The following is a 23,797-nucleotide window of genomic DNA, read 5'->3' as shown; positions in this document are numbered from 1 at the left end:
GTCCAGGATGGTTTTGAGCATCACCATGCCTCTGCCTTGAGTTAACGTGAGTTGAGGCTCTAAAAGGAGGAGATGGCTCCGATAGCATCGGAGTTGACTCTAACCCTCCCCCAGATTCTGTGCCAATGCTTTGGCTCTGGGATCCTTCTGTCTCTGGCAAGGTCAGAGCTGTCTGGATCAGTGATGCAGTCAAAGTCAAAGAAGGCCAAGTCTCTAAATCCAACATACACAGACTCAGGATTTTCAGGTCCAAGGTCTCCAAAGCTGAGGGTCAGATCAGAGTAGGAGTCAGCAACTGGGTAGGTGCCAATGACAAGCTCACAGGTCTGATGGACGATGGAGCTGCTATAATTCCCCACTGAATCTGGGCTTAAAGAAACTTCCTCATCATCCTGTTGACATCTGCTTTGGTTTGGGTATTAGATGACCTAAGAGATGAGGAGGAGAAGGGTGGCCTGAAACTTTTTCTCTGTGTGTCTTGAAGAAAATAAGTATGGATCCGAGAAGATATCAGCTCTGGGGTAAAGAAGGAAGAGTGGTGAGCTAGTTATTTAGCCTTAGATATAGTCAGATCCGATGGTCCTGACGGATCTGATGGTTTTGAAATTTTTCAAATGGGGAAGGACCTGGAATAACAGAAGAAGGATGATGAGGGGATCTACTCTTACTTGAAGAATCCCCATTGGCCTTCTCTGGAGGCTTTTTGGATTGGGAAGATCTAGCAGACACACAGCACATAACTCACAGGCTGTGTCTAAATGGGAAGAACCCAAGCAATACACACACTCCTGGTGGGCATCAGAGTTTAGCATCTTGTGCCCACAGGAGGTGCATTTTTAAAGCCTGTACACTTGTCTGACATAATCCAAAAGTGGTGTAGAAAGATTAAGTGAAAGAAAAGCTAACAAAAATAGTAAAGAATGAAGGCTGTTACCAACAATGGTAACAGCTAGTGTACCTGAATACAGGTAGCAAAAAGGAGAACACTATAGGGCCTAAAAGAAAAGGTAAAATCTTACATATTTTTTATTTGTTTGTAAACTATAAAAGGGGAGGAAGAACTAGAAAAAGATGTAAGAACAAAGAAAGAGTATATATAGCACAAAAGAACCAAAGTAAATTGAACTTGTCTTCCTTATGTGACAAAAAACGCCCAAGCTACGGAGATCACTTCTATTCACAAAAGTGGCAAACAATATCTGAAATAATGCTGATTCAGAGGAGGAGGATTATGGGCAAGGGGAGTGGCTTGACCTACGGATCCAAGTCTGTAGAAGTGGTTGGATTTGGATCTGAGGTCAGACTGAGGCCCATCAGTTGAGGAATGGACGAAAAAGACAATATAGGTTCATAGGTTCATAGGTTCATACTAGGCTATCTGCCCGAGGGCATTTACAAGCCTAGCCCATAGTTTTGTGGCTTACACCACCCCTTTAGTATGGGGAACTATACCCATTATTTTGCTGTGCCTCTGTTGAGCAGTGACACTGAGGTAATCCCTGGGGTATATCTGCGATCTCCCATCCATTGGTCAAGATTTCTCTTGAACAAGGCCAGCGAGGTGCTCTGCCTCACATATACCGGGATTTTATTCCACAGCATAGGGAGTCTTTGGGTGATGAATCTATCCCTCCAGCACGTCCTATTAATAGCCGTGTCGAGGTTTAAGTCTCCGCCCTTGTGGCTCTGACGGATCTAGATTTTTGAGGTGAAGCATATTCATCAAATCTGGGTTTGACATGGCCTTGTATGTTAGGCAAAGGTCACCTCTGAGCAAGCGGTGGCGACTGAATAGAGCTGGAGTTCTTTCAGTCGGGCAGCATAGGACAGATGTTTGAGACCCTTTATCCTTTTGGTGAGGAACTTTGTGGCCTCTCCAGCTGCTGCAAGTGTCGGGTCAGATACATTCGAATGGGGCATTGTACTCAATCATTGGTCTGATGAGTGATGAGTATAGGGAGACTATGACCTCCCTTGATCTAGATGAGAATCCCTTCATGATAAGGTGGGCAATGTAGAAGGTCTTCCTAACTACTTTAGCTACATGGGTGTCGAATGACAGACTACTATCAACCTGGGTCCCCAGGTCCCTGATAACTTCTTCTGTACTCAGTGGATTGCCACCTATTTGGTAGCTAGGGGTAACCTTGTTTTTCCCGAAGGGTATGACTATGCATTTTTGGCATTTAACTTTAGGCCATGGCTCTGGCACCAGTTATCCGTTTCTGTGAGACCCTTCTGAAGGATATCTGTGTCAGATGTGTTTTCTACTATGGCGCCCAGTTTGCAGTCATCTGCAAACTTTGTCAGCCATAACCCTCCTGTGTTTGCTTGTACTTGGAAAAGTAGATGCCAAACAAGAGTGGGCCCAGGACTGAGCCCTGTGGTACACCACTTGTGACAGGCTTTGAGTCTGACATGGCGCCAGCAACTCTGACCCTGTGGGTTCTGTCACTCAGCCAGTTTGCAACCCATCTTGTGATGTATGGGTTAACATTTAAGCTGATGAGTTTTTCAATGATACCCGAGTGGGGTATTGTATCAAAGGCCTTCGCCAGATCGAGGTAGGCTGTATGGACTGCCTTTCCCTCATCAATGGCTTTGGTGACTGTTTCGAAAAAGTCAACCAAGTTTAGAAGGCATGATCTGCCTTTGACAAAGCCAAACTGGGATGGATCCAAAGTCTGCAAATTCCCTATGTCTTTATTTATGAGGTCCATTATGATCCTCTCCATGGCTTTGCAGATAAGGCTTGTCAAGCTAATGGGCCGGTAATTTCCAGGGTCGGTGGAGGCACCGCCTTTGTGAAGTGGGACCACAGTTGCAGTGCGCCACTCCCTGGGCGTATCCAGAGGTAAGACTATGATTAAACAGCTGTCCTAGCTGTGGGTTTAATTCCTCATTGAGTTCGTGGAGCACACAGCCGGGGACACCATCAGGTCCCATGGATGCTGTGTTTTTTGCTTTGGAGAGAGCAGTTCTCACTTGGGTGTTGGAGATGTTTGGGGGGCTGCAATCGCTTGGTATAGATATCTCTCCTTTTGGGGGGAGAAGTTTGCACTGAACCTGTCAGCCAGTATGTTGGCAATGTCTGTAGGATCAGTAATCTTCACATCATTTTGAACTAGTTCTGAGCATATCTGGGAGTTTCCACCCAGGTTTCTAACATAGCTAAAGAAGGCCTTATGATTGTCTTTTGAGTCTTTAGCTATTTTTCTCTCAAAATTTGCTTTGGATGATTTTATGAGAGCTCTTAGTTTTTACTTATAGTGATCAAGGGTGTCTTACCTTTTAAGGATTTTGCTCTATCTTGTAGTAGCTTCCTCCTTTTGTTGTAGAGTTTGTTTATGGCTGGGGTCCACCAGAGTGGACGCTTGCCTTTGGTACAAAGAGTCTTTGTTTTGCTTGGGATTGCCTTATCCATGCAGTCCTGCAGGTGCTTGTAGAAGGCATTTGTAAGTGATTCAGCGGCTTGAGTACTGTTTTCCATCGGCTCGGGGGCCTTAAAGGAGACCACACTAGTCTTTAGAAGTGTGAAGTCGGCTGAGAAGTTCTTTACTGTGGTCTTTTATTTCAGGTGGGGGTGGGATGAGGACCTCCAGCGAGATTAGTTTGTGATCTGATCTCACCAGTGAGGGGTATACTTCCGGTGTTGAACATTGTGCTCCCATGTTCGTGATGATGAGATCAAGTATGTTTTCTCCTCTTGTGGGGATGGTGACTAGTTGTTCCATGGCATTTGAGTTTATGAATTCCAGGAACTTTTGGGCTAGGGTGTTTGGGCTTGAGTAGTGTTCCCAGTCTATATTAGGGTAATTGAAGTCACCTAGTATGATGGTGTTTGGTGATACATTTATCCCTCTAGTGTTTTCAGGAAGGCCATGTGAGGTTCCTGAGTTTGTGAGGGTGGCCTGTAACATGCTACAATTTGCAGAGCAGTCTTGCCTATGGTTAATTGCACCTGGATGGTCTCCGATGCATCGATGCGTTGCCACCAGTCTTGAGGTGTGGGTGTCTTTGATGAATATGGATACCCCTCCTTTCTTGGTATTGTCCGGATTTTGGGGCCGGAACGCATGATAAGAGGTAAAACCTGATAGTGCTGGGGTGCTCTCAGGAGCCTTGAACCAGGTTTCTGTCACTGCACAGACATCGATGTTCTCCATACTGAGAAGGGCCTCGAGTGCGTGCATTTTGAGATTTAGACTTCTGGCATTGAGCAGCATTACCCTTAGTTTTTTCCTTTTTGTGTTCTAGGGTGGTAGGTTTAGAATTTGTGCCTTGCCTAAAAAAGGCACTATGGGGGTGGCAAGGGCCTTTGCCAATATCCGGAATCCCAGGGGTGACAGGTGCAAGCCGTCCCTTAAGAAACGAAACAGCGTGGCTTGTCCAGCATGTCATCCCAGGCAGACAGACATTGGATCCCCTTTGAATGACACCAGAGTTTAAGCCACTTGTTAAAGCTGATCATCTTATCTCTGTATTGTGGCATCATTCTTGGTGAAGGTAGGATACTGCTCAAGGTCAGGGTCATACCTGCCTGGGCTACATAATCAGAGAGCTCCTCAATGTCTCTTTTCATGTAGTCCAAGGAGGTACGTCTCAGGTCGTTTACACCAGCGTGGACAATGACTGAGTCATATTTGTACCTGCTGTTGAGAGACCTGAGTGCTTGCGTTATGTGGCGGATTCTAGCGCCCGACAGGCAGCTTACTGTGACCTTCTCCTTACTCAGTCTGGTGAGCGGGACGTCAGTGTGTCTGACTATGGAGTCACCAATGACTAGTGTGTCTGACATTGTGTTTGGCCTTAAGGGCTGTGACTGTTTGACACTCTGACTGTGAGGTCTACGTGTTGCAGGTGTTGTGTTCTGAGGTGGTGGTTGTTTGGGTGTCTGCTTTGCTGGCCTCTGCTGTTTTGGTAGATTTTTGATCAGAGCCGCCGAGTATGTCTTTGTGTGTTTATGTGTATGATTTGAGGTTGTGATGGTACTATGTGAGACTGGGTCTATAGTGTGTGTGGTAACCTTCTCCTCCTGACTGGTCTTGCCAGTCCTATGTATCATATCAAAAATATTAACTACAAACAATACATATATTTATTTTTTTCACCATTTACTTGCCCCCAGGTGTGTATGTGTGTGTGTGTGTGTGTGTGTGTGTGTGTGTGTGTGTGTGTGTGTGTGTGTGTGTATGTGCATATATATATATATATATATATATATATATATACGTACATAAATATGATTATATCATCACTAGTAGAACACGTGAATGTGAGAAACACAAATGAGTGACCACAAAAGAGCAAATTTACAAACATCTGACACACAAAATGAAAGAATCAAATAACATTGGCAACTTTGCTTCCGCTATCAGTAAAAAGCAGCTGCTAATCCCAGATCAAGTATTTTCTGAATAGTGGTACTCTTGAGGAAAGGGTTTTTAGCAATGTAATGTGTAGGATAAGGTTTAGGGTCATGGGTAGGGTTAGTGCTTTCCCCGAACTACCTTACTCATGTTTGCTAACCCTGTTCCTGCCGCTAACCCTGGCGCTACACATTATGTTACCAAAAACCCTTTTCGCTAACAGTACTACTAATCAAGACAAAAGTGCACAGAACACCCACAACACAATCAGGCATGACACTAAATATATACCCTTACCTAAGTCTGACCCTATCCTACAGACACTCACACACACACACACACACATTACTTTCTATAATCCAGGCTTGTGCATGTTCAGAACTTCCACCTTTTCAAATAACCATTCCTTTTCTTGCATACTCCTGCAAATCTACACTGTGTAAAGCTTGAATTCAACCAATTATGATTCTTACAAATGTATAGTCACTCATTCATCTAGCTGCTCTTTTATGGGCAATAATTTGTATTTTTCACATATGTATTTTCACCAAACCAAATGAATAACAACTTTTATCTATGTCTACATAATATTTTATAGATAGGTAGTTAAAAACATTCATATCTACTCTTCTGTACCCTTCTATTTAAACTGCTACAATTAGATCAGCGCTGTCCCCTGGCACACAGGCTGAAAACACATTATGCCCCTTATCTCATAAAGTCAGTCTAATACAGCACAATTACTGCATAGATTACTTTATCACTTGACAGGAAATCGCTAATCTTTTTCTGCCTTAGGCCAAAGACCTACGATGAATTGCCTGCTGTTTTCAAAACCTACATTAACTTTAAACTATTTGGAACTAATCTGACAATTAACCTCAAAGAAATAATAAAAGGAGCTGCCTGTAAATGTTTTACCTATCCTTCTGCCACATAATTATTTTTTCACTTTACTTATGTTTTTTTTGAGTTCAAACTGGCTGAAGCTTCAAAGGGATAAAACAACTAGTGAAAGAATGCTATATTTCTTTTCATTTAATATAAGCCCATTTCTAATATGCCACTGATTTGTATGCTTTATCCTTGCTGTAGTTCTGGGTGTTGGATGCTGAGTACAGGACAACACTCATTGTAGTCATCAGCAAATTTACTTAGCCTTACATTGGGCTTTGTGGGTTGGACAGCTGAGAAGTCGAAGCCAAAAAAAAAGGGATTCCAGTACTTAGTTCCAAGGAATGCCAATAGCTTCCTTTTTGCTTTCTGAGGTGATATTTGTTATTTTTACTACATAGGTTCAGCCAGCTTGCTACCCATCTTACAATATATGCCTCTGCACTTAGGACTTTCTACTTATTTAGAATTCCAGTGTTGGGAATAGTGTTAAGGCCTTGGCCAGATCCAGGTATCCTGTATGGATTGCATAGCCACCTTCTATGGCTTTAGTGATTTTGTCGAAGAAGTATAACTAGTATAAATATCATCTTGGATGTCCCCTGAAAAAGGGCTACTAGATGGGTGAAAGTTTACAGAATTAAGCAGATATGTTTCATAATATTTGCTTTTGTCACATCGCTCTGTATTATAATTGCTAGACCTGTTGAAAAATAAAAGTTATGCACTCACCATAACTATGCATTTGTGTTGTTCATTTTCATTCTTCCTCAACAAATGGGTTTAGATTTGATCCTTGGATCTGACTCAGTCACTTTCTTTAGATTTCTAGGGTCTTACACTCAAGCTCCCCCTTCCCCATAATGCCCCTGATCACTGTATTACCTCAGACTGAGTTTGCTGCTATTATACAATTTCACAGCAAGGAATCTCAAGTTAGCTATGACATAAAAGTGACAGCTGAAAGATCAGAAGTTGAAACAGGAACCATGGTTCCTAAAAACACAAATGCATGGATCTTGCCATACCCAATAGAACCAAGACACTCTCCTCCAAACAAAGGAAGCCAATCTGGTGGTCCTCTCAATAAACAAACTCTACAACAGAAGGAGGAAACTGATGCGGAATAAGGTGAAGTCCCAAGACTGGAAAAACTCCCTTATCAGCCTCAACAAAAAGTTAAGATTCGGCATCAACACCTCTAAAGCTAGCTTTGAAAACAGAATTGCAGCAGATAGTAAAGGCAACCACAAGGCCTTCCATAATTAAGTAAAGAATCTCCATAGCAATACCCATATTTGCTCTGAGCTACTGCACAATGGTACCTCCTATACCGAGCCAACAGATATTGCCAATATACTGTCTGACAGATTCAGTGCCAACTTTACCCCTCTCTCCCCCCAAAGGACCAATCACAATACCAGTAGATTGCCAGGCACCCAGTATTACTGCTGCACAGGTTAAAATAGCACTGTCCAAGGCCAAGGATACAGCTTCTATGGGACCTGACAATATCCCTGGCTGTGTTCTACATGAACTACACAGTAAACTGGCACCTCACCTGTTCAGTCACAGCCTCACCTCAGGCTTTGTCCCTACTGAATGGTGCACTGCTACAGTCATCCCTCTCCACAAAGGAGGAGCGATAACAGACCCTGGGAACTTTCCCCCCATTAGCCTGACAATTCTGATATGCAAAACTATGGAACACACCATCATGGACCTAATAAACAAGAATATAGGGAATCTCCAAACTCTGGATCCCACACAGTTTGGTTTTGTGAAGTGTAGACTGTGCCTGCTCAACCTGGTCGACTTCTATGAATCAGTCACCAGAACTATGGATGAAGGCAAGGTGGTTCATGCAGCCTACCTTGATCTGGCCAAGGCCTTTGATACCATTCCCCACTCAGGAATCATAGAAAAACTCACTAAGCTAGGCATCAACCCTTATATCACTAGGTGGGTTGGAAACTGGCTCACAGATAGAACACACAGTGTGAAAGTAGCTGACTCCAAGTCAGCCTGCTGACCAGTCACGAGTGGAGTCCCACAGGGTTCGGTCCTGGGTCCTCTCCTGTTTGGTATCTACTTCTCTGAAGTCCAGGCCAACATGAAGGGACTCTGGCTGACAACGTTTGCAGATGACTGTAAGTTGGGAGCTATTATTAACTCCCCAAGTGATGTTGACATCCTACAGAAAGGCCTCACTGAGACCAACAACTGGTGTCAGAATCATGGCCTTAAGCTCAATGCCAAAAAATGTGTCATCATCCCCTTTGGGAAATACCCGGTTCCCATGAATTATCACATTGATGGTAGTCCACTGAACACAGAAGGCGTTATAATTGATCTGGGGACACAGGTTGACAGCGACCTCTCTTTTGACCACCACATTGCCACTGTGGTCAGAAGGTCCTTCTATGTGGCACATCTCATTACTAAGGGTTTTGGATCCAGGAAGAAAGAGGTCATTGTCTCCCTCTACTCTTCCCTCATTAGGCCAATCATCAAGTACAATGCCCCATTTGGCATGGACCTCACTAGACACCTGCAACAACTGGAGAGGCCACAAAAGTACTTCACAAAGAAGACCTAGGCCTTAAACACTTGCCTTATATGGACAGACTAAAAAAACTCCAACTATTCTCTGTGTCTTATCACCTACTTATAGGCAGTCTCTGCTTGACTTCCAAAAGCCATGTCTGACCCAGCTCTGTTAGAAATGCTACATATAAAGAAATCCCAATCCCTCCGTACCACACGCTCCAGAGACCTCAACCTCATTACCACAATCAACAGAACATGCTGGAGGGACAGGTTTATAACCCAGAGACTGTCCATGCTATAGAATAGATTTCCTATACATGTCAAACAGAGCACCTCACTGGCCCACTTCAAGAGAAATCTTGAGGTAATCCTATGGGCTAGGCTTGTAAAGACTCCAGGGCCATTAGCCTAGTACACACCTATGAACCTATGAACCTACGAACCTATAAAAACAATTCTGTTACGTCTCTCCCAAAGACATAGATAGAGGGAAGGTTGGAGGGAAGTTGAGGAAGAATGAAAATTAACAACACAGATGCATAGTTATGGTGAGTACATAACTTTTATACCTGATGTTGTCGTTTTTATTCATTCCTCTATGAATGGGTCAGAGCTTCCAGCTATGATCACCTTGGGTAGCCCTCATGGAAGGATGTTCCAGAGAACTGCAGAAAAGAATGCTGTTCTGTTCCTGAAGATGATATCTAATTTGTAATGAGAAATAAAGGTATGAGCATTAGACCATGTGTCAGCTGCACAAATGTCATCAGTGGAGGCTCTAGCCCAAGAAGCAACCGATGCAGCCACTGACCTAGTTGAATGAGCAAAAGGTTGTCTTGGTAAGGTTAGGACTCTCAAGTAATACACATAGGAAATACAATTTATCCATTTAGCTAGTGTAGTTTCTGAAACTTGTTTTCCCATCTTGTTATTGGAGAAGGAGACAAACAATTGATCAGATTTTCTAAATTCTTTATTCCTATGAAGGTACAAATGAAGCTGCCTACTGATGTCTAAGAGAGGAATGGTATATTCTCCTTTCTTGCCAAATTTAGGAAAGAAAAATGGTAAATTGATCACTTGACTGATGTTTGAAACAGAGGACACTTTTGGTAGGAATGAAGGATTAGTGCATAGGGTAACTTTTTCCTTGTGAAAAGCAAATATGGTGGTTTCAAAGTCAGTGCTTGGAGTTCTGATACTTGTCTTGCTGAAGTGATAGCCACTAAAAAGACAGTTTTCAAGACAGAAACTTAAGATCTACTTTAGCTGAAGGTTCAAATGGTGGTTGTACCAATATCTGTAATGCCAATGTCAGATCCCAAGTTGGAGTGGGATCTCAAAATGGAGGTCTGAGCAAAAATGTACCTTTTTAGGAAGGCCTTACATAAATTGCATGAAGCTAAATACTACTCAGAGCCCTAAATTATGCCTGATGTGATAATTGAAGATGGCTGCCAGCTGGACTTTAATGGTGGAGAAACTCACCCCAGTCTGAAAAATGGAGGCAGGAAAATCCAAAACAGCTGGGAGTGGAGCAGTGAAAGTGGTTAACTCTCACTGATGAGTCCACAAAGAAAATCTTTTTCTTTTTACTCTTATAAATCTACTAAGTTGAAGGTTTGTGGGACAAGAAAATAATCTGGCAAACTGCAGAGGAAAGCCTGGAATGTCAAGCCATCATTGGAATTGGGGAAACCATGTAGTCAATTTGAGGCCTGTAATATCCACATGAATCAGCCCTGAGGGGTGTTACAGGAATTCTGGAATGGGATCCAGTGTCCAAGGTGGACATATTAGGTGAGAGCACAGGAAGGGAAATCACATCTGCTGAGGCCAGTAAGGACAACAAGGATTACTTTGCTCTTGACAGGCAAGCTTCCTGAAGAACCTTGGGTATTAGAGGCAGGGGAGGATGGGCATCAAGGAGACTGGAGAGCCAAACATGGACTAGAGCATCTCTCAGTGACTGTCCATGAGTGGGAATTAGGGCAAAGAACCTGCTGCAGTCGTTTTTGAGGGGAGAGATGAATAAGTTTCAGCACTGTTGACCCCATTTGTGGAAGATCATATTTGTCACTGACTGACTGAGAGACCACGCATGAGGTATCAGGATGGTCCTACTGAGCTTGTCTGCTAAGATGTTGGATTTCCCCGATATGTGTGTCACTACCAAAAAGCAGTCAGAGGAGATCGCCCATTGCCAAACCCTCATTGCTTCTTGACGCAGGGGATAGGATCTGGTCCCCCCTGTTTGTTAATGTACCAGACTACTGATATGTTGTCCATATGGATAGTAATAGTTCCTAGTAGAAGTGACCTCTGAAGGGCCTGCAATACTAGAAGCACCGCTCTCATGTCTAGAATATTAATATGCAAATTGGTCTCTTCTTGGGACCACATGCCTTGAACTGTCCACCCCGAGTAATGCCCCACTCCCCTCAACTGGGATGCATCCATGGTCAATGTGGACTTTGGGGGAGGAAGGATAAATGGGCATCCTTGACAAATCCCTTTGAAGTGTATCCACCACAACTAGGACTTTCTGCAAGACTGAGATATTTTTTATTGGATGTCATAGACAATGAAAGGACTATTGCACTTCTAAAGTTCACTGAAGAATTCTCATATGGAGAAGAGTAGTGGGTATTAAAGTTATTGCAGCAGCCACTGACTCTAGGGCTCTGAGTAGTATTCTTGCTGGGAGAGATGTATGAGAAAGAACTTCACTGACATGCAATTTCAAAGTAAGAATGTTGTTTTTAAGCAGGAGAGCTAGACAACAGACTGCATCTAGATGAGCCCTTGTAAACTCCAAGAATTGAACTAGTTGAAGTTGTGACTTTGCCAGATTTATCATAATTCCCAGATATTGAGATAAATGGAGTAGGTAATCTCTGGCTCTTTCCAGAATATGCCTGGTCAGTGCAGTTCGGAACCAGTTATCTAAATAAGGAAACATTCTAAATCTCTGCAGTTTTAGATCAGCTGCTATCACTGCCATGCATTTGGTGAACACCCTGTGGGCTGTGGTGAGACCGAAGGGCAGGTCTCTGAACTAGTAATGACTGGCTCCCAGCCAGAAACAGAGATGTCTTTGAGAGCAGCTGTTCATTTTGTTGTGATAGTACGAGTTATGAAAATCTATAGAGCATATCCACCATGACCATTCAGAATCTGGAAATCTTTACAAACTGGTTCAAATAGCTTAACCATGATCCAGAATGGGTCTCAAGCCCCCTGTTTTCCTTGGCACTAAAAAGAATCTTGAGTAAATTCCAGATCCCCTTTGGTCTGTGGAGACCTCTTGGATGACTCTTCTGTTCAGCAGCTTTTGAATTTCTAGAGCTGTTAACTCTCTCTGCTTGGGTGGAACATTGGGGAGACATTTTTGTTTCCTTTGGGGAACTTGTAAAAAGGGAATGAAATATCCTCTGGATATAATCCTTCGTACCCATAAATCTTTTGTGATGGCTATCCAGGCTTTTGGGTGCGAGGACAAGTGCCCTCGACTGTCTCCAGAGAGGGACAATCGGGCAATCTTTCAGGACATGAAAAACCAGGAACAGGCTGCCTTCTTCACGAATAAAACCAGTAGTTTATTACCAGGACAGCTGAAAGGATCTGGCTAAAAAAGAATCTCAAGACCCTTGATTCAGCAGACCCCCCTCTGCCGTTTGGGTGGTGTCTCACTTTGTAGTTATTTCCCCCTTTGCTTCTGGACAAAAAATCTCCACGTGATTCTTGGAAACGTCTTTGAGATTTCCAAACCACAACGTTTTACCACCGCATTGATTCCTAGAATAGTATCTCTGCAGGGAAGAAAAGCAGATTCACACAGCAGATAAGGTCTTTCCATCCTTCTCACTACTGAAGAGTGTCTCTAACTGTTGGCCCAAAGAAGGAAGCTCCATCAAAGGGAGCATTGATGAATGACACGTTAAAGGGCTCCATGAAATCACACAACCACAACAGGCTTGTCTCCTAACGGCTATGCCTGAACTGGCATCCTGTGAGAAGCCTTCAACTGCATGTGAAATTAGCTTCATGGATCCATTAGTAATGGATTTTAGGGTGGCCAGTCATGAGGAAAAGGACTTCTATTCCTCTGCAGACATGGACACAGGGGTAGAGTTAGAGAGTTTCTTGACTAAATCCCTCTATAACCTAGTGAAATGCACTAAATAATTTAGCAACAATAAGGCAACGGTGGCTGATGCATACTCTCACTTCCAAAACCTGTCCAATTTCCTAAACTCCTTGTTAGGGGAATGGACTGAGGAGCTCTGTTCAGCCAACTCCTTCTTAGTGGCTGCTACAACAACAATGGCATGTACAGGGGTACACGTGATCCAATGTTGTCTGTCCGTAGAAGCACTCAAAATCTTGTCTGGACATTTGGGGTTCAGTTCTATGGAGTCCAGTTCCTTCCATGCTCTGCAGGAGACAAAGTCAATAAGCTCATCCGCAGGTGGGTAACCCAAGATGTAGATGATCCAGACCCAAAGGCTTTCAAGAACACTGATTCCTCCTGGGAAGGGGTTTGGGAAGACCAACCACTTTTCTGGTGTATGATCTCTAAGATGTCTCCAATTGAGACATTTCTTAGATGGAGATCTAGGGGACCCTTCCCCTTCATCAAAATTGGTATCTTCTGTGAGGGATTTCTATGGTGAATCCAAGTCCCTTCTCTTGCAAGACCTCTTCCAAGGGACCCCCCAATGAGATGCTCTAGACAGGTGTCAAAAGAAATGGGGAGTTCCTGGTGGGAACTGCTTGGTAGCTCATCTGGGCTGGCTGTCTCTGAGGTGAAGGATGAGAAGATTCAGATACAGAATCCAAAGAAGGAACAGGACATGAATCCAAAAAAGCAAGAGTTGAAACTACTCTGGGATGTGAAACAAACACTCTCCACCACCTCATAGGCAGAGGGACCAGGAGAAGCGGAGGATAATTCTACCAGAGCCGGGACTCTTGAAGCAGACAATCCTGGTCCTCCCTGACCTTCTGCTCCAAGGGAAGAGTTGGAGTCAAGGTATCCAATGCTGAAGCTCCAACACAATGTGATGGCTCAGAAAACATCAGAGTGGAAGTCAACCCCCTCAGATCTGACACTGACACTTTGGCTCCGAGAACCATTGTGTTCCAAAGGAGTCAAAGCCAATTGGATTATGGAAGTCGCAGGAGTGGAAGATAAAATAATCTTTGATCTGACAGTTTGACTCTTGGGAATGTCAGATCCAAGGGCTCTGAAATGGCAGGTCAGATCACAAAAGGACCAACTACAGGCTGGAAAGAAGCCTGAAGGCTCATGGATCTGATGGGAGATGCAGCCAGCAGGACCCCCATCTGGATCTGTGTTCTGAGGAATTTTCTCATCATACTATTCACCTCTGGCTCTGAAAGATTTCAAAAAGACCTAACAGAAGAGGAAGTGGAAGGTGGCCTGGAGAACATTTTGGGAGTCTCTTGCAGAAAAGGAGACCTCAGTCTCAGGGATATGGGCTCTGGAGAAAATCCTGGAGCATGGGGCTGACGAGATTTGACTATAGCAGGTGTCATATCTGAAGACTTGGGATCCAAGGTCTTAGTTACCTTCTTAGGAGGCTCCAAAGAAGGTGTGGATTGAGAAGATGAGCAATTGAGCATTTATAGTGCTCCCTGTGCATCTTAGATTTTTGAGAGGATGTTTGAGCCCTTGAATAAGAATTACCTGCAGAAGATGCTGAGGCTGGAAGGAGGGTTTTTAAAATCAACTTGTTTCTCCGATTGCTAATAGCCCCAGCATTAAAAGCTGTACAAATGGAGTAGGAAGTCTCCAGATGTGCTGGGCCTAAAAAACAATACATGCACTCCCTGTGGGCATCAAAGCTGGGGATCATATGCCTACAGGAAGTGCACTTTTAAAACTAGTAGGCTTATCAGCTATACTGTAAACAGACAAGCAAAGTGTCTACACAAAAAAGATTTTTTTTAAAACATGAAAGAAAGAAAAAAGAAGAAAGGCTAAATCCCAACAATGGTAACAGGAGAATTACCAAAAGGTACAGACGAAAAGGGAAAAAGGAACTATCTACAATGATAGTTAAAAATTTACCGGAAAACTTGGTAAAGAAAGATTTTTAAGAGTGTATGGGAGATAATCTAACTATTATAAAAGGAAACAAGGAAATGCAAGGAAAAAATACAACTATTCACTCACTACAACTCAACAAGGAGCTCAAGCAATCACAATCCTGTCCAATCTTGAACAGCAACAAACAGGCTCTAAGGTAATACATTGATCTGGGGCATTATGGGTAAGGGAGGAGCTCAACAGTTGGATCCTAGAATATAAAGAAAGTGGCCGAGATGGATCTGAGGATTGGATCCGGACCCATTCGTTGAGGAATGAATGAAAATGACAACATGAGATCTGTAAGTTTTGACTTCTGTGCTCATACACATCCATTAATTTGTATATGTCTGTTTAACATCTGCAGCACTGTATATTCATCCCGAGTTGTATTCCTATTTGAGTGATCATTTTCTCACCAAATACTTTCTAACCAAACACCTCTTCCTTGGAAGTGTGTGAAATGGTCCTTTTGGATCAGTTTATTATCCTGGTAAACTTGCCTTTAAAAACAACTAAAACAGAATCACATATTGCAATACATATGTTGTGCTTATGCTTAATCTTTTCTGTTAATATACACTTAATTTCAAAATTACATTCTCAAAATATCACTGAACATTGTACTGTAAAATGAACTGAACTTTTATTTGTAAATGTACTGACCAGTATTAAAAGTGTATAACTTTAAGCCATATTTATGTCCTTATACAAGGTATATTCTGTGTTTCCCAACTATACCAGTTTAATTATTTCTTCTTACCTCCAGGACTTTCTTCCCAATAGGCACTGAAGCCCTTGCCACTGACATACTCATCAGTCTTTAATCTAACAGTAATAGCATTGCCAGTACTGGAGACATGCAGGGGGTTGCCTGATGGCCTGGTAGTACACAGCTGGGCCAGCCTTGGAGATGACAAGTCAGGTCCACCATATACCTATTGACAAAAAAAAAAAAAAGGAAACAAAATCTAATTAACAACAGTCTCTGAATACAATCTGAAATGGCATTTCTAGTATGACTAAGAAAGATCTGAGAGACAAAGATAAAAAAAAATTATGATGATCAGTGAATACTTGACTATCTACTTAATAAGTGAGGTACAGCCGTGGTAAAAGAGGGCACAATCACAATGCATTCAGTGTGATTTCTTTAAATGATACAAAACCTTCCAGAAGATAACCTTCACTCTGCATTATCAAGTTTGTTTCATTCAGCAAATGTATCAGTGATGATGATGTCACAAACACGATTCACTCTCGATCTGTTTTTACCAGGATGGACACAGCTCTTACCCACAACTATTGTAGTTTAATAATGCAGCTTTTCTTCCTACCTTGGATTCTTGCATTTCTCAATGAATATCTTCCTCTTTTAAATAAAAAGGAAGCCCGCCATTCAGCCTTGAAAGGAATCAAAGTAAGTTGATTCTGTGAAATGTTTTCTCTCCAGCCATAACTGATTACACCTAACCAAGCTCAGGCAAATGTCTTTAATCTAGAAGGCATACAGCCAAGATACTAGTCATGTTTGCGCAATAAGAATAATTTTAATTTCAGTGGACTTCCAATATGTAACAGAACTTGGTCCATATTTACCTGACACACCATAAGTAAACACTTAAGAAATGAGAATCACTGTCATATTTTCAGATTCTAGAATAATACTGAGCAGTCTGATTTTTCCTGTTGGGTATTCAGCATGCTGATTTTTGTACAACCCCTAGGAAAGCTAATTAACATATCTTGGTATGAACGAATACAACAATCAACAAAGTGATTGCAATTCTATAAACAAAAGAATCAAAGCCAAAGAATTAGAGAAATAATCAAGTATAAGGATTCATGGTCAGCAGTGTATGTGAAAGCACAAGGATTCATGGTCAACAGTGTATGTGAAAGTATAAGGACTCATGGTCAGTAGTGCATGTGAAAGTATAAGGATTCATGGTCAACAGTGTATGTGAAAGTATAAGGATTCATGGTCAGCAGTGTATGTGAAAGTATAAGAATTCATGGTCAACAGTGTATGTGAAAGTATAAGGATTCATGGTCAGCAGTGTATGTGAAAGTACAAGGATTCATAGTCAGCAGTGTATGTGAAAGTATAAGGATTCATGGTCAACAGTGTATGTGAAAGTATAAGGATTCATGGTCAGCACTGTATGTGAAAGTATAAGGATTCATGGTCAACAGTGTATGTGAAAGTATAAGGATTCATGGTCAACAGTGTATGTGAAAGTATAAGGATTAATGGTCAGCAGTGTATGTGAAAGTATAAGAATTCATGGTCAACAGTGTATGTGAAAGTATAAGGATTCATGGTCAACAGTGTATGTGAAAGTATAAGGATTCATGGTCAACAGTGTATGTGAAAGTATAAGGATTCATGGTCAGCAGTGTATGTGAAAGTATAAGGATTCATGGTCAGCAGTGTATGCGAAAGTGTAAGGATTCATGGTCAACAGTGTATTTAAAAGTATAAGAATTCTGGGTCAGCAGTGTCTGTGAAAGTATAAGAATTCATGGTCAACACTGTATGCAAAACTATACACATTCATGGTCAGTAGTAGGTATGAAATGATGCTTACAATTCTGAATATATTAAACATGGGACATGATACTCATAAACTACAACAATTTGACTGAAAATTACAGTAACTGAAAACCTCTTTTGCTGAGAAATACATACTGAGTAAAAGGGCTGCAGATAAGGTTTCTGCCTCATAGCTCTATGGCTCAGGCTTCAATACTGGCCTTTTGTTACTATCTATGTAGAAGACATAGGCTTTTTATCTGATTCTGCATTAATTTTATATGTGTGCTCCAACTGCCATCCAGCTCTGAAAAACAGGTTGGTGGATTACCAAATTCAAACTGTCCACATATTTCAGATGCATCCTCTTATGGGCCACACTGTGGTTGAAGAGGATCCTGAGTGGATCAGTTCATGTTTATGGTTAACAAATGAATTCATTAAAAATTAAATGCAGGAGAAGCTCACTAAATGACTTAGAATGCACAAACCATTAAGCACTGAACTGGGATGATAAAAGATTAACCTGCAGCTGAGTTTAAAAGTCAGAAGACAGCTGTTAGTTTAAAATCAGTATTGTGTAACAGTGTACATCTAAACTTTTGACGATTCAGTGAACTATATTCCGAAACATGAATTGGATAATGTGAATGCTGAAATTTGTTAGTAAAAAATACATTTATTTGGGATGGCACTGCATTGTGATAGTGTACCATAGCTTTTGCATTTATCCCTCTGTTCTCCAATATGTAAAACAAAGCTCAAAACATATATTTTACATTAACTTCAAAGTGATTTTTAATTTCTACTAGAACAAGTCAGAGAGTAAACAATTTAAATGTATAGGTGTAGCTAGGTATATGTCAGGTATATCATAGGGTGCAATAAGATTCTTAGAATAATTATTTAGGAAGAGGATTTTGTGTTAATTTTGTTTCTGTCTTTAAAATTTAAGTACCAATGTATAATTGTGTTCTATTTAATAAATACAACAAAATAATAAAAAAAAGTACTATCACCTCATCCATGGCGTCTCTTTCCCAATGGATGTACAAGCAACAGAAAGTAAAATCCAGCTTTAGAGGAACAGTAAGAACACATTCAGACTTGTAATTCTGCACGCCACTCCACCCATGAGTGTGTGTGTGTGTGTGTGTGTGTGTGTATGTGTGTGTGTATATATATATATATATATATATATATATATATATATATGTATATATGTATATATATATATATATATATATATATATATAGAGAGAGAGAGAGAGAGAGAGATATCTGCTGAAAACAGGCTCCTGGCCCATGGTAATCTAATGCAAATAAAAATAAATAAATAAATATGGGTACACTTGGAAATCCCGACAGCCATAAAACCGACATTCATTTATGCGAGACGAAAATAGTGAAAGATGAAATGCCCAAACTGTAACATCTTCCCAGGGTAAGTAAACACTTGCCCAACATGCCTTTTTCCTCCACTGTAGTGCGATCCTGATGTTGGTATATATAGTAAGGGGGGGGGTCGCTATTTTTGTCTCTCATATATGGACATTGGTTATATGGGGGTTGGGATTTCGAAGTAGATCAATATATATATATATATATATATATATATATATATATCTAAGTGCAAAAATTAGGTGAAAAAAGAAGTTATGTACTCACCATAACATTCCATGTGAGTTGTTCCATCTCGCCTTCATTCTTCACTGATGGGTTCGGAGCCGATCCTCGGCTCCGACACGGCCGACTAGCAAGCTCAAAGTTTTCCAGTAGCTCGAGACCTAGCCCCTTATCCCACAATGCACTGCTGGAATTACCTCTGATCTTGCTTGCTGCATACCATATGGTGATACTATAATTATTCTGCCTAGGAATGAAGATACATTGAGAAACCAGGATGAAGACAGCCTCCAGGTCAACTGCCAGCCAGGAGGGGGAAGGAGGGAGGGACGTGAGAATGAAGGCGAGATGGAACAGCTCACATGGAACGTTATGGTGAGTACATAATCTCTTTATGTGAAGTTGTTCAATCTTGCCATTCATTCTTCACTGATAGGTAACGTCCCTAGCACCCTAACCCTGGGTGGCTCACGGAAGTACACTCTTCAGAACCGTAGAACCAAATGAAGCCCTGTCCCTGGAGGCCTTATCCACTTTGTAATGAGTTATAAAAGTGTGAGGTTCAGACCATGTGGCAGCAGCACAGATGTTGTCTAGAGGTAATTTGGCTTGAATGGCTGAAAAGGTAGAAACTGCTCTAGTTGAATGAGCCTTCACCTTACTAGACATGGGCATGTTATGGCAAGAATAGGTGTAAGTGATACAATCCGATAGCCACTTAGACAGACTTGTTTTGGCAACTGGTTTACCTTTCCTGGCCTCAGAAAAAGAAACAAAAAGCTGATCTGATTTCCTAATCTCTTTTGTTCTGTCTAGATAAAATCTAAGTTGTCTGTGAACATCATCTTTGTGCAACATATATTCCAATTTGTTGGTGTGATTAGGGAAGAAAACAGGCAACTCATTAACTTGACTGATGTTAATCTCTGAACATACTTTAGGCAAAAAGGATGGGTTTGCCCTGAGGGATACTCTGTCAGCATGAAAAACCATATAAGCAGGCTTGATGGACAGGGCTTGGAGCTCTGACACTCTGGGGGCTGAAGTGATGGCTACTAGGAAGATAGTTTTCCACGACAGAAATTTTAGCTCACAAGATTATGCAGGCTCAAAGGGAGGAAGAATGATGTGAGATAACATAAAATTCAAATTCCAGGGAGAATAAGGAGTCTTCACTGGAGGCCTCATATGAAAGGAACCTTTTAGAAAAGCTTTAGACAATTGGTGAGCCATAATATTCAATTCATCAATCCCTAGATGGAAATTAGATATAGCAGCTAGTTGTACCCACACCGTAACAGCCGCTGTTCCTTTGTTGAAAATTTCTGCCAAGAATTGTAAAATAGAAGACAATGGTGCTTGGTAAGAGTCAATATTATGGTAGGAAGCCGAAATGGAAAATCTCTTCCACTTACTATGATACAACTTTCTAGTGGAAGGCTTATGGGAAGCCAACAAAATTTGACTAGTGTCATGGGAAAGATTATAAAGCCTAGCTATGCGGGGAATTGGAGCAGCCAAGCATTTAGCTTCAGTGTCTGCAATGAAGGATGGAGATCCCCTGAAAGATGTGTCCGGAACTGGGTCCAGGATCCATGGGTCTTCCAACATGTGATGTTAAAGAAACAGAAACCAAATCTGCCAAGGCCAATGAGGGGCTATAAGGATGATTGTCCGTCCTGGTAACTTTGCTTTCTGAAAAAATCTGGGTATCACAAGAATTGGGGGGAATGCGTAGAGGAGACCCAGGGGCCAATCATGGACAAGAGTATCCCTCGGGGACTGACCTGGCGGGGGAAACAGGGCAAAATAGCTTCTGCATTTGTTGTTGATATGACTGGCAAACAGGTCGCAGGAAGGCTGGCCCCATTTGCAGAAAATCCTGTCCACAATCTCTTGTTTGAGAGACCATTCATGGGGCAATAAAATTGCCCTGCTCAGTTTGTCCACTATGACATTGGATTTGCCCGGGATGTGCATTGCTAATAGAAAGCGCTGGGATGACACTGCCCACTGCCATACTTTGAGGGCTTCTCGGCAAAGGGGGTAAGACTTGGTCCAGCCTTGCTTGTTGAGGAACCAGACCACTGACATGTTGTCTGTCTGAATTGCAATTGTCCCTAGAGGAAGAGAGTCCTGAAAGTATTTCAATGCTAGAAGTACTACTCTCATCTCCAGGACATTGATATGCAGATGTGATTCTTGATCTGTCCATGTACCTTGGGCAGTCTTTCCCTGAAAATGCCCTCCCCCCACCCTGTCCGGAAAGCGTCCGTGGTCACAGTGGCAACTGGAGGGGGTAGCATGAGGGGATGTCCTATTGCAACATGAAGAGACGTCAACCACCACTGAAGATCCTTCTTGTAAGAATTCATTATCAGGATTGCGTGATTCATTGGAAGTTCTTAGTAAGACCATTGTGTGAATAGGAGCCATTGAAGAATCTTCATATGCATCCTTGCTAACGGGATTGACAATATTCCTGCTGTCATCAATCCTAGTACTTTCAATACCTCTGTTGCTGGTGCTCTGTTCTTTGATACCAAGGACATGATGTGTTGGCGAAGAATACAAACCCTTTCTGGTGGAAGACGAAGAGTGGTGGTTGACGGGTCTAATTCTGTCCCTATAAAAACGATATGCTGTGATGGCAACAAGGCAGACTTTTTGAAGTTGACTGTAATGTCTAGCTGATTGCAGTGTGTTAGAGTAGCCTCGCTTGAAGAAGTTGATGCCTGGTGGTGGAGGTAAGGAGCCAATCGTCCAAGTACGGAAACACCTGGAATCCTAGATGCCTCAGGTGAGCTGTGACTACTGCCATGTACTTGGTGAACACTCTATGGGCTCTAGTGAGACCAAAGGACAGAGCTCATAATTGATAATGATTGGCTTCCGGCCAGAAACGGAGGTGATCCCTGGATAGTCTGGCCATCTTTATGTGGTAGTACACATCCTTGAGATCGATCGAGCACATCCAATTGTCTTTCCCTAAAAAGGGAAGTATGGACTGTAGCGTGACCATTCGGAACTTCTCTTTCCTCACAAATTGGTTGAGTCTGCTGAGATCCAAAATGGGTCTCCAGTCCCATGTTTTCTTTGGAACCAAAAAGAATCTTGAGTAAGTTCTGAATGACTCTTTTTTTTCTAGCAACCAGCATACCTCTATTGTTGCTTGTTCCCTGTGACTGGGTGGAACATCCAGGATTTTTTTGATGGGATGGGGCTGGGTGGAGAACAGTATGCAATACCCTCTGGAAATGATACATTGTACCCAATTGTTGTTTGTTATATCTAGCCAGGCTTCTGGGTACAATGACAAGTGACCCCCCCAACGTCTCCAGAATAGGACAGCCGGGCCTCCCTTCAGGAGCGCTGGTAGGACTAACCAGAGAAGTGATCTCTGTCACCCTGGTGTTGTGGACCCCCTCTGCCGTAACGGTGGCGCCTTCCATTGTAATCCCTCCTCTGCCTCTGGAGGGGGGCTCTCCACGTGTGTATTGAAAGGCTCCTTGGGCTTTCCGGAACCACATCTTTCCTCCCCTCTGACCTTTAGGATAGGGTCGAGTGGAGATGGAAAAACGGACTCCGATGGCAGACCGAGTCTTTCCTTCTTGTTCACACCTGGTCAAAGTCTCCTTCACTTTTGGCCCAAACAAGGATGAGCCGTCAAATGGGGTATTCATAAAGGAAGACTTGAAAGGTTCCACGAAGGAACAGAGTCGCATCCAGGCATGCCTACGAACAGCAATTCCTGTACCTGCAGCTCTACTCAAACCATCAGCTGCGTAATATACGAGATGCATGGATGTGTTAACTATGAATTAAGGGTAGCAAGCTGGGTAGCAACTTTGTTGGATACACTTGTAGCTACAGCACCCTGAAGAGTATCAGCCAACTCCTTAAGGAGATCTCTCTGCAGTCTGGTAAAATGGGTCAAGTAGTTCAGTGATCTGAGTGAGAAAGTCACTGAACTAAACATGCGTTTCCCATATCTATCCATGATCCTGGATTCTCTGTTAGGAGGATGAATAGATGAGTAAGTCTCAGACATTTCCTTTTTGGTGGCTACTGCCACCACCATGGCATCAACAGGGACTCCCTTGGTCAAAAAACACTTATCTACAGGGGCAGAAATATACTTATTAGGCCTCCCAGGGACAGGTTCCATAGATTCTGGTGACACCCATGCCTTACGAGAGACCAGATCCATAAGCTCATTGTAGGGCAGAGACACCCAAGAGGTGGAAGGTTGAGACCCGAACGCCTTCAGGAGAACCGACTCATCCTCAGTAGGGCTCTTGGACTGCCAATCACCCCTCTGCCTAAGAATTTCAAGAATCTCCGCAAAGGAGATGTCCTCAGAGGGGGATCTAGGGGACCCTTCTGATTCATCCACGTCAGTGTCTGATGTTAGAGACTCCTGTGGGGAGTCCAAAGGCCTCCTCTTGCATAATCTCTTCCTGGGAACTTCTTCAGGGGGAACCTCTGGAGAGGTCTCAGAAGAGCAGGGAGCTCCCTGTGAGGCTACCTGAGGCTCTGGGTCTCTATGCTTGGGATGACTGGAGGAAACAGAAACTGACACAGGCACTTTAGGGGAGGAAGAGGCCAGACCTGGAGATGAGGAAGTCTTAGGAGACAACACTCGCCTTGTGGCTTTGAATGCACCACGGCTCTGATGAGAAGGAGTCGACGGATCATGAGGCACCG

At 42.6% G+C, this 23,797-nt stretch overlaps 1 protein-coding gene across 1 annotated transcript in view; it reads right to left on the bottom strand.

Annotated features, from left to right (window-relative positions):
* LOC122792709 (cubilin-like) overlaps window positions 1–23,797 on the bottom strand; it is a 3,134,001-nt gene that overhangs the window by 1,548,844 nt on the left and 1,561,360 nt on the right. Inside the window, exon 30 of the mRNA XM_044060295.1 lies at window positions 15,692–15,866. Coding sequence (XP_043916230.1) covers window positions 15,692–15,866 — 175 coding nt within the window. The remainder of the gene's footprint in view (window positions 1–15,691; window positions 15,867–23,797) is intronic.

Source organism: Protopterus annectens, chromosome 2.part0 (assembly GCF_019279795.1).
Source record: "Protopterus annectens isolate FY-2018-M chromosome 2.part0, PAN1.0, whole genome shotgun sequence".
In the NCBI taxonomy this organism is placed as follows: domain Eukaryota; kingdom Metazoa; phylum Chordata; order Ceratodontiformes; family Protopteridae; genus Protopterus; species Protopterus annectens.
The sequence above is the reverse complement of the archived record's forward strand: the minus strand, read 5'-3'. Positions and strand labels throughout refer to the sequence as shown.